Source organism: Pezoporus occidentalis, unplaced genomic scaffold, assembly GCF_034315485.1.
Source record: "Pezoporus occidentalis ecotype Australia unplaced genomic scaffold, CSIRO_AGI_Poc_V1 ctg1436, whole genome shotgun sequence".
Lineage (NCBI taxonomy): Eukaryota > Metazoa > Chordata > Aves > Psittaciformes > Psittacidae > Pezoporus > Pezoporus occidentalis.
Window position 1 is genome coordinate 1 of NW_026913248.1, and position 12,566 is coordinate 12,566.

Below are 12,566 nucleotides of genomic sequence, written 5' to 3' on the forward strand. Positions count from 1 at the left end.
GTGTATGGGGTGTGTGGGGTGTATGGGGTGTGGGGTATATGGGGTATATGGGGTATGGGATGTGGGGTGTGGGGTATATGGGATATGGGGTATGGGATGTGGGGTATATGGGTTATGGGATGTGGGGTATATGGGGTATATGGGGTATATGGGGTATATGGGGTATGGGGTGTGGGGGGTGTGGAGTGTGGGGTATATGGGATATGGGGTGTGGGGGGTGTGGGGTATATGGGATATGGGGTATGGGGTATAGGGTATGTGGGATGTATGGAATATGGGGCGTGGGGTATAGGGTGTATGGGGTATGGGGTGTATGGGGTATGGGGTATATGGGGTATGGGGTATAGGGTATATATGGGGTGTGGGGCGTGGGGTATATGGGGTATATGGGGTATATGGGGTGTGGGGGTATGGGGTGTGGGGTGTGGGGTATGGGATATGGGGTGTGGGGTATGGGGGGCGTGGGGGGGTGTGGGGGGTGTGGGGGGTGGGGTTATTATGAGATATGGGGTGTGGGGTGTATGGGGTATGGGGTATAGGGTATAGGGGGTATGGAGTGTGGGGTATGGGGTATATGGGTATATGGGGTGGGGTGTATGGGGTGTGGGTGTGGGGTATGGGGTATGGGGTGTGTGGGGTATGGGGTATATGGGGTGTATGGGGTGTGGGATATATGGGGTATGGGGTGTGGGGTATGGGGTATATGGGGTAAGGGGTATGGGGTATAGGGGGTATATGGGGTAAGGGGTATGGGGTATAGGGGGTATGGGGTATATGGGGTATATGGGGTGTGGGGTATATGGAGTATGGGGTGTGGGGTATGGGGTATATGGGATGTGGGGTATATGGGGTATGTGGTGTGGTGTATATGAGGCATGGGGTATATGGGGTAAGGGGTATATGGAATATGGGGTGTGGGGTATGTGGGGTATGGGGTATATGGGGTATGGGGTGTATGGGGTGTGGGATATGGCGTATATGGGGTATGGGATATGGGGTATGGGAATGGGACGGGATATGGGTTATATGGGATATATGAGAATGGGACTGGCATTGGGCCTGGGAGTCACAAGGGGTCCGGAGGGGTCCCAGTGCCCCCCACTCACCGATCACCGGCTGCCCCCCATCGTACTTGGGGGGGTCCCAGCTCAGCGAGGCCCAGTCCTCACCCACGGCCGTGACCCGGACGTTCTCGGGGGGGTCGGGGACATCTGGGGGCAAGGGGGGAGATGGGGGGGGGGGCCAAAGATGCTGCCCTGATCCCATCCCCCCCATCCCCACCCCACCCCCACCCCATTCCCACCCCCTCCCCACCCCATCCCAACCCAACCCCATCCCCATCCCACCCCAGAGCATCCTCATCCCCCCCCATCCCCACCCCATCCCCACCCCACCCCCATCCCCCCCCCCCCACCCCATCCCCACCCAACCCCCATCCCATCCCCATCCCCATCCCCACCCCCACCCCACCCACATCCCATCCCCACCCCACCCCCACCCACGTCCCATCCCCACCCCCATCCCCATCATCCCCATCCCATCTCCATCCCCACCCCACCCACCCCATCCCCCCCCATCCCCCCCCCCCCCCCCCATCCCCCCCCACCCCCACCCCACTCCACCCCACCCCATCCCGACCCCACCCCATCCCAATCCCACCCCATAGCATCCCCATCCCCCCCATCCCCACCCCCCCATTCCCACCCCATCCCCACATCCCCACCCCATCCCCACCCCCCCCACCCCATTCCGATCTCCACCCCACCCCACCCACCCCACCCCATCCCCACCCCATCTCCACCCCACCCCCACCCCCCCCCAGGGGTAAACCCACCCCATCCCCACCCCATCCCCCCACCCCACCCCACCCCCCCCCCCCCACCCCCCCCCCCCCCGTTCCTCACCCACGACGCGGATGATGATGGTGGCCGTGTCCTCTCCCGCCGGATTGCTCACCCGGATCCCGTACGTGGCCTCGTCCGCCCGCTCCGCGCTCTCGATGACGAAGCTGCAGAGCCCCGGGCGCTCCTCCAGGTGAACGCGGCCCTCGCGGGCCGTGAACGCCTGTGACGTCAGCGTGACGTCAGCACGGGCCCAAGGAGGGCGTGGGACTCAATGGGGCACAATGGGACTCAACGGCACTCAATGGGACTCAATGGGACCCAGTGGGACTCAATGGAAGTCAATGGGACTCAATGGGACTCAATGGGACCCAGTGGGACTCAATGGAAGTCAATGGCACTCAATGGAAGTCAATGGGACCCAGTGGGACCCAATGGGGGAAGTCAATGGGACCCAATGGGACTCAATGGGGCTCAATGGGGCACAATGGGACTCAATGGGGCACAATGGGACTCAACAGCACTCAATGGGACTCAATGGGACCCAGTGGGACTTAATGGAAGTCAATGGGACCCAATGGGACTCAATGGGGCTCAATGGGGCACAATGGGACTCAACGGCACTCAATGGGACTCAACGGCACTCAATGGGACTCAATGGGACCCAGTGGGACTCAATGGAAGTCAATGGCACTCAATGGGACTCAGTGGGACCCAATGGGACTCAACGGAAGTCAATGGGACCCAATGGGACTCAATGGGGCTCAATGGGGCACAATGGGACTCAACGGCACTCAATGGGACTCAATGGGACCCAGTGGGACTCAATGGAAGTCAATGGCACTCAATGGAAGTCAATGGGACCCAGTGGGACCCAATGGGACTCAATGGAAGTCAATGGGACCCAATGGGGCACAATGGGACTCAACGGCACTCAATGGGACTCAATGGGACTCAATGGGACTCAATGGGACTCAATGGGGCACAATGGGACTCAACGGCACTCAATGGGACTCAATGGGACCCAGTGGGACTCAATGGAAGTCAATGGCACTCAATGGAAGTCAATGGGACCCAGTGGGACCCAATGGGACTCAATGGAAGTCAATGGGACCCAATGGGACTCAATGGGGCTCAATGGGGCACAATGGGACTCAACGGCACTCAATGGGACTCAATGGGACCCAGTGGGACTCAATGGAAGCCAATGGCACTCAATGGAAGTCAATGGGACCCAGTGGGACCCAATGGGACTCAATGGAAGTCAATGGGGCTCAATGGGGCACAATGGGACTCAACGGGACCCAGTGGGACTCAATGGAAGTCAATGGGACCCAATGGGACTCAATGGGGCTCAATGGGGCACAATGGGACTCAACGGCACTCAATGGGACTCAATGGGACCCAGTGGGACTCAATGGGGCACAATGGGACTCAACGGGACCCAGTGGGACTCAATGGAAGTCAATGGGACTCAATGGAAGTCAATGGGACCCAATGGGACTCAATGGAAGTCAATGGGATTCAATGGGACTCAATGGAAGTCAATGGGACTCAATGGAACTCAATGGGACCCAATGGGAGTCAATGGAACTCAATGGGACACAATGGGACCCAATGGGAATCAGTGGGGCTCAACGGAACCCAATGGGACTCAATGGTACTCAATGGCACCCAATGGGACTCAATGGCACCCAATGGGACGCAATGGCACCCAATGGGACGCAATGGGAATCAATGGGACTCAATGGCACCCAATGGGACTCAGTGGAACTCAATGGGACCCAATGGGGCTCAATGGAACTCAATGGGACCCAATGAGACTCAGTGGAACTCAATGGAACCCAATGGGACCCAATGGGACCCAATGGGACTCAATGGAACTCAATGGGACCCAATGGGACTCAATGGGAATCAATGGGACTCAATGGCACCCAATGGCACCCAATGGGACTCAGTGGAACTCAATGGGACCCAATGGGACTCAATGGAAGTCAATGGGACCCAATGGAAATCAATGGGGCTCAATGGAACCCAATGGGGCTCAATGGAACTCAACGGAACCCAATGGGGCTCAATGGAACTCAACGGAACCCAATGGGACCCAATGTTGGATGTGGGATGCAGGGTATGGGGTATGAGCTATGGGGTGCGGGCTATGGGGATGTGGGGCAGGGGATGTGGGGCGCGGGGGGGTCCCGCTGTCACCTCCTCGCCCTTGCTCCAGGTGACGACGGGCGCGGGCTCCCCCGAGATGGGCACCTCGAGGCGCAGTTTGTTCCCCGCCACCACCACCACGGTGCTCTCGGCGCCCGCACCCTTGGACATGTCCAGGTGGATCTTGGGGGGCTCTATGGGGCAGGGATGGGGGAGGTTATGGGGCAGGGGTGGGGGGCACGAGCATCACCCCAAAACCCCCTCCCCTCCAGCAGCACCCAAGGGTGCCCCTTACCTTGCTTGGGGACGTATTCCACCTTGATCTCTGTGGGGCACAAGGGTCAATGGCATCGGTACCCCCTAAGTGAGCTCCCCAGACCCATAAGTGACCTCTGCAGACCCAGAAGTGACCTCCGCAGACCCATAAGTGACCTCCCCAGCCCCACAAGTGACGTTCGCAGCCCCATAAGTGACCTCCGCAGACCCAGAAGTGACCTCCGCAGCCCCATAAGTGACGTTCACAGCCCCATAAGTGACGCTCGCAGCCCCATAAGTGACCTCCGCAGCCCCATAAGTGACCTCCCCAGCCCCATAAGTGACCTCCGCAGCCCCATAAGTGATGTTCGCAGCCCCATAAGTGACCTCCACAGCCCCATAAGTGACCTCCCCAGCCCCGTAAGTGACCTCTGCAGACCCAGAAGTGACCTCCGCAGCCCCATAAGTGACCTCTGCAGACCCAGAAGTGACCTCCCCAGCCCCGTAAGTGACCTCTGCAGACCCAGAAGTGACCTCCCCAGCCCCAGAACTGACCTCCACAGCCCCATAAGTGACCTCCGCAGCCCCATAAGTGACCTCCGCAGCCCCATAAGTGACCTCCGCAGCCCCAGAAGTGACCTCCGCAGCCCCATAAGTGACCTCCGCAGCCCCAGAACTGACCTCCACAGCCCCATAAGTGACCTCCACAGCCCCATAAGCGACCTCCCCAATCCCGTAAGTAACCCCCAGCCCCATAAGTGAACTCTCCAGCCCCAGAAGTGAAACTCCCCCAGCCCCATAAGTGACCCCCAGCCCCAGAAGTGAACCCTCCAGCCCCACAAGTGAAACTCCCCCAGCCCCAGAAGTGACCTCCCCAGTGCCATAAGTGATTTCCCCAGCCCCATAAGCACCCCGCAGCCCCACAAGCACCCCTCAGCCCCATAAGTGACCCCCACATCCCCATAAGCACCCCTAGCCCTATAAGCACCCCAAGCCCCATAAGCACCCTCCATCCCCATAAGTGCACCCCCATCCCCATAAACCCCCCCACCCCATAAGCACCCCCATCCCCATAAGCACCCCAATCCCCATAAGCACCCTCACCCCACAAGCACCCCCAGCCCCATAAGTGCCCTCCCATCCCCATAAGGCCCCCACCCCATAAGCACCCCCAATCCCCATAAGCAACCTCACCCCATAAGCACCCCCAGCCCCATAAGCACCCCCACCCCATAAGCACCTCAATCCCCATAAGCACTCCCATCCCCATAAGCACCCCCCAGCCCCATAAGTGCACCCCCATCCCCATAAGCACCCCAATCCCCATAAGCACCCCCATCCCCATAAGCACCCCAATCCCCATAAGCACCCCCACCCCATAAGCACCCCAATCCCCATAAGCCCCCCACCCCATAAGCGCCCCCATCCCCATAAGCACCCCCACCCCATAAGCACCCTCACCCCACAAGGACCCCCAGCCCCATAAGTGCCCTCCCATCCCCATAAGGCCCCCACCCCATAAGCACCCCCAATCCCCATAAGCACCCTCACCCCATAAGCACCCCCAGCCCCATAAGTGCCCTCCCATCCCCATAAGCCCCCCACCCCATAATCCCATAAGCACCCCACCCCATAAACCCACCCACCCCATAATCCCCCCACCCCATAAGCCCCCCCACCCCATAAGCCCCCCCACCCCACAAGCCCCCCACCCCATAAGCACCCCAATCCCCATAAACCCACCCACCCCATAATCCCCCACCCCATAATCCCCCCACCCCATAATCCCCTCACCCCATAAGCACCCCAATCCCCATAAACCCACCCACCCCATAATCCCCCACCCCATAAGCACCCCCAGCCCCACAATCCTCCCCCACCCCACAAGTGCCCCATAGCGCCCCATAGCGCCCCATAGCGCCCCATAGGCTCACCCAGGAAGTTGAGCTTGGCCGATAGGGTGAGCGCGAAGCCGTCGGGCACGAAGGTGTAATCGCCCTCGTCCTCGGGCCGCACGTCATCGATCACCAGCGAGTGGATCCTGAGCACCCATGGGTGGTGGTGGTGGGGGGGGGTCAGCACCCAGCACCCAGCACCCACCCCGGCGGGGCGCCCCCAAGCCAGGACCCCCATGGGTGCCTGAGACCCACATTGGGGCCTCCAAGACCCCATTGATGGCTCCATCGCTCCTAAGAGCTCCATTGAGGAACTCAAGACCCCATTGATGCCCCCAAGACCCCATTGATACCTCCAAGACCCCATTGATTCCTCCAAGACCCCATTGATACCCCCAAGACCCCATTGATGACCTCCACACCCCATTGATTCCTCCAAGACCCCATTGATACCTCCAAGACCCCATTGATGCCCCCAAGACCCCATTGATGACCTCCAGACCCCCATTGATGCCTCCAAGACCCCATTGATGCCTCCAAGCCCCCACTGATACCCACAAGACCCCATTGATGCCCACAAGACCCCATTGATGCCCACAAGACCCCATTGATTCCTCCAGACCCCATTGATTCCTCCAGACCCCATTGATTCCTCCAAGACCCCATTGATTCCTCCAAGACCCCATTGATGCCTCCAAGACCCCATTGATGCCTCCAAGACCCCATTGATGCCCACAAGACCCATTGATGCCCACAAGACCCCATTGATGCCCACAAGACCCCATTGATTCCTCCAAGACCCCATTGATGCCCCCAAGACCCCATTGATGAACTCAAGACCCCATCGATGCCCACAAGACCCCATTGATACCCCCAAGACCCCATTGATGCCCCCAAGACCCCATTGATGACCCCAAGACCCCATTGATGACCTCCAGACCCCCATTGACGCCTCCAAGACCCCATTGATGCCTCCAAGCCCCCACTGATACCCACAAGACCCCATTGATGCCCACAAGACCCCATTGATTCCTCCAGACCCCATTGATTCCTCCAGACCCCATTGATTCCTCCAAGACCCCATTGATTCCTCCAAGACCCCACTGATGCCCTCAAGACCCCATTAATGACCGCCAGACCCCATTGATCCCCCCAAGACCCCATTGATACCCCCAAGACCCCATTGATGCCCCCAAGACCCCATTGATGCCCCCAAGACCCCATTGATTCCTCCAAGACCCCATTGATGCCCCCAAGACCCCATTGATGCCCCCAAGACCCCATTGGTACTTCCAAGCCCCCATTGATGCCACCAAGACCCACACTGGGGCCTCCAAGTCCCCAGCGATGGCTCCATCGTTCCTAAGAGCTCCATTGAGGAACTCAAGACTCCATTGATGCCCACAAGACCCCATTGATTCCTCCAAGCCCCCATTGATGCCCCCAAGACCCCATTGATGCCCCCAAGACCCCATTGATCCCCCCAAGACCCCATTGATACCCCCAAGACCCCATTGATGCCTCCAAGACCTCATTGATGACCCCAAGACCCCATTGATTCCTCCAAGACCCCATTGATGACCTCAAGACCCCATTGATGCCCACAAGACCCCATTGATGCCCACAAGACCCCACTGAAACCTCCAAGACCCCATTGATGCCTCCAAGACCCCATTGATGCCCTCAAGACCCCATTGATTCCTCCAAGACCCCATTGATGCCCCCAAGACCCCACTGATGCCCCCAAGACCCCACTGATGCCCCCAAGACCCCATTGATGCCTCCAAGACCCCATTGATTCCTCCAAGACCCCATTGATCCCCCCAAGACCCACACTGGGGCCTCCAAGACCCCATCGATGGCTCCATCGCTCCTAAGAGCTCCATTGATGACCTCAAGACCCCATTGATGCCTCCAAGACCCCATTGATACCTCCAAGACCCCACTGATGCCTCCAAGACCCCATTGATGCTTCCAAGACCCCATTGATGACCGCCAGACCCCATTGATCCCCCCAAGACCCCATTGATGCCTCCAGACCCCATTGATGCCTCCAAAACCCCATTGATGCCCCCAAAACCCCATTGATTCCTCCAGACCCCATTGATTCCTCCAAGACCCCATTGATGCCTCCAGACCCCATTGATGCCTCCAAAACCCCATTGATGCCCCCAAAACCCCATTGATTCCTCCAGACCCCATTGATTCCTCCAAGACCCCATTGATGCCTCCAGACCCCATTGATGCCTCCAAAACCCCATTGATGCCCCCAAAACCCCATTGATTCCTCCAGACCCCATTGATACCTCCAAGACCCCATTGATGCCCCCAAGACCCCACTGATGCCCCCAAGACCCCATTGATGCTTCCAAGACCCCATTGATCCCTCCAAGACCCCATTGATCCCCCCAAGACCCCACTGATACCCCCAAGACCCCATTGATGCCCCCAAGACCCCATTGATGCCCCCAAGACCCCATTGATACCCCCAAGCCCCACATTGATTCCCCTATCCCCCCCCTCCAGCCCCACCGCTGCCCCACAGCCGCCACACCTCCGCCCCACCGCTGCCCCACCACCACCCCACCACCGCCCCACTGCTGCCCCACAGCCGCCCCACCGCCGCCCCACTGCCACCCCACCGCCGCCCCACATTGATACCCCCAAGCCCCACATTGATTCCCCTATCCCCCCCTTCCAGCCCCACGCCTGCCCCACATCTGCCCCACATCCGCCCCATGGGCGCCCCACATCCGCCCCACAGCTGCCCCACCACTGCCCCACATCCGCACCACCACCGCCCCACCTCCGCCCCACATCTGCCCCATGGCCGCCCCACATCTGCCCCACCACCGCCCCACCTCCGCCCCACATCCGCCCCACCTCCTCCCCACATCCGCCCCACCTCCACCCCACCACCACCCCACATTCGCCCCATGGCCGCCCCACATCCGCCCCACCTCCGCCCTACATCCGCCCCATGGCTGCCCCACCTCCGCCCCACCTCCGCCCCACCGCTGCCCCACCTCCGCCCCACATCCGCCCCACATCCGCCCCACCTCCGCCCCACCTCCGCCCCACATCCGCCCCACCTCCGCCCCACCTCCGCCCCACATCCGCCCCACCTCCGCCCCACATCCGCCCCACATCCGCCCCACATCCGCCCCACATCCGCCCCACATCCACCCCACCTCCGCCCCACATCCGCCCCACCTCCGCCCCACCTCCGCCCCACATCCGCCCCACATCCGCCCCACATCCGCCCCACATCCGCCCCACATCCGCCCCACATCCACCCCACATCCGCCCCACATCCGCCCCACATCCGCCCCATGGCTGCCCCACGGCCGCCCCCCGGCCCCCACCTGCCGCTGTGGCTGATGTGGATCCTCTTGCTCGGCTTCACCTCGACGCCGTTCTTGAACCAGCGCCCGGTGACGCGCTCGTCCGACACCTCGCACCTGAAGCGCGCCTGCTCCGAGGCCTGCACCGTGAGGTCCGCCATGGCCTGCAGCACCTCCAGCTGCTTCTCTGGGGGCAGCGACACACGCGCCATCAGTGGGGCAGCGACCCACACATGGGGGGCAGAGACACGCGATCAGTGGGGCAGGGACACACACATGGGGGGCAGAGACACACACATGGGGGGCAGAGACACACACATGGGGGGCAGGGACACACACATGGGGGGCAGCGACACACACGCCATCAGTGGGGCAGAGACCCACACATGGGGGGCAGAGACACACACATGGGGGGCAGAGACACACACATTCAGTGGGGCAGAGACACACACATGGGGGGCAGCGACCCACACGCATTCAGTGGGGCAGAGACACACACGTGATCAGTGGGGCAGGGACACACACGCGATCAGTGGGGCAGAGACACACACGCGATCAGTGGGGCAGAGACACACACACGATCAGTGGGGCAGCGACACACATGTGATCAGTGGGGCAGGGACACACACGCGATCAGTGGGGCAGAGACCCACACGCGATCAGTGGGGCAGGGACACACACGCGATCAGTGGGGCAGGGACACACACGCGATCAGTGGGGCAGGGACACACACGCGATCAGTGGGGCAGGGACACACACATGGGGGGCAGCGACCCACACGCATTCAGTGGGGCAGAGACACACACATGGGGGGCAGCGACCCACACGTGATCAGTGGGGCAGGGACCCACACGCGATCAGGGGGGCAGAGACACACACGCGATCAGTGGGGCAGGGACACACACATGGGGGGCAGAGACACACACGCGATCAGTGGGGCAGGGACCCACACGCGATCAGTGGGGCAGCGACACACACGCGATCAGTGGGGCAGGGACACACACATGGGGGGCAGGGACACACACACCATCAGTGGGGCAGGGACCCACACATGGGGGGCAGAGACACACACATGGGGGGTAGGGACACACACATGGGGGGCAGCGACCCACGCGCCATCAGTGGGGCAGCGACCCACACATAGGGGGCAGGGACACACACATGGGGGGCAGAGACACACACATGGGGGGCAGGGACACACACATGGGGGGCAGGGACACGCGATCAGTGGGGCAGCGACACACACGCGATCAGTGGGGCAGGGACACACACATGGGGGGCAGAGACACACACGCCATCAGTGGGGCAGCGACCCACACGCGATCAGTGGGGCAGGGACCCACACGCGATCAGTGGGGCAGCGACCCACACGCGATCAGTGGGGCAGCGACACACACGCGATCAGTGGGGCAGGGACACACACGCGATCAGTGGGGCAGGGACACACACGCGATCAGTGGGGCAGGGACACACACGTGATCAGTGGGGCAGCGACCCACACGCGATCAGTGGGGCAGGGACACACACGCGATCAGTGGGGCAGCGACACACGCGATCAGTGGGGCAGGGACACTCACATGGGGGGCAGAGACACACACGCGATCAGTGGGGCAGAGACCCACGCATCGCAATGGGGGCAGAGACCCACACATAAAACCTCCTGGAGACCCCATGGAACCTCCTGGAGACCCCATAAAACCTCATGGAGACCCCATAAGACCTCATGGAGACCCCATAAAACCTCATGGAGACCCCATAAGACACACACATGGGACCCCCTGGAGACCCCATAAAACCTCCTGGAGACCCCATAAAACCTCATGAAGACCCCATAAGACCTCCTGGAGACCCCATAAGACCTCATGGAGACCCTATGGAGACCCCATGGGACCTCCTGGAGACCCCATGGAACCTCCTGGAGACCCCATAAGACCTCATGGAGACCCTATGGAGACCCCATAAGACCTCATGAAGACCCCATAAGCCCTCATGAAGACCCCATGGGACCCCCTGGAGACCCCATGGGACCTCCTGGAGACCCCATGGGACCCCCTGGAGACCCCATAAAACCTCCTGAAGACCCCATAAAACCTCATGAAGACCCCATAAGACCTCATGGAGACCCCATAAGACCTCATGGAGACCCCATAAAACCTCATGAAGACCCCATAAGACCTCATGGAGACCCCATGGAACCTCCTGGAGACCCCACAAAACCTCATGAAGACCCCATGGGACCTCCTGGAGACCCCATAAGACCTCCTGGAGACCCCATGGGACCCCCTGGAGACCCCACAAAACCTCATGGAGACCCCATAAAACCTCATGGAGACCCCATAAAACCTCATGAAGACCCCATAAAACCTCATGGAGACCCCATAAAACCTCCTGGAAACCCCATGGGACCCCCTGGAGACCCCATAAAACCTCCTGAAGACCCCATAAAACCTCATGAAGACCCCATAAAACCTCATGGAGACCCCATAAAACCTCATGGAGACCCCATAAGACCTCATGGAGACCCCATAAAACCTCATGGAGACCCCATAAAACCTCCTGGAGACCCCATGGGACCCCCTGGAGACCCCATAAAACCTCATGGAGACCCCATAAAACCTCCTGGAGACCCCATAAAACCTCCTGGAGACCCCATAAGACCTCATGGAGACCCTATGGAGACCCCATAAAACCTCCCGAAGACCCCGTAAAACCTCCTGAAGACCCCATAAGACCTCATGGAGACCCCATGGGACCTCCTGGAGACCCCATAAGACCTCATGGAGACCCCATGGAACCTCCTGGAGACCCCATAAGACCTCATGGAGACCCTATGGAGACCCCCTGGGACCCCCTGGAGACCCCCTGGAACCTCCTGGGTACCTTCCACGATGACGTCGGCCTCGCTCTCGCCGCCGTTGGTGCGGATCTTGTAGCGGCCGGCGTCCTCCTTGGTGGCCTCGTTGATGATGAGGAACTGCTTGCGCCCGTCCTTCTTGAAGCGGTACTTGAAGGTCTCCTCCCGCGTGAGCTCCACCCCGTCCTTGAGCCTATGGGGCAGGGTGTGGGGCAGGGTG

General features: G+C 60.5%; 1 protein-coding gene across 1 annotated transcript; it reads right to left on the reverse strand.

Moving 5' to 3' along the window:
* Window positions 1-1,102: 1,102 nt before the first annotated feature.
* On the reverse strand, window positions 1,103-12,534 carry LOC134159285 (myosin-binding protein C, fast-type-like; the record flags this gene model as incomplete). The annotated part of the gene is made up of 7 exons (XM_062610061.1): window positions 12,373-12,534; window positions 9,514-9,679; window positions 6,188-6,294; window positions 4,294-4,323; window positions 4,050-4,192; window positions 1,905-2,064; window positions 1,103-1,211 (listed from the first exon to the last, which is right to left on the reverse strand). Coding segments are annotated over exons 2-7 (689 nt in total), but the record flags the coding sequence as incomplete, so codon positions are not given.
* Between the last annotated feature and the right edge of the window lie 32 nt (window positions 12,535-12,566).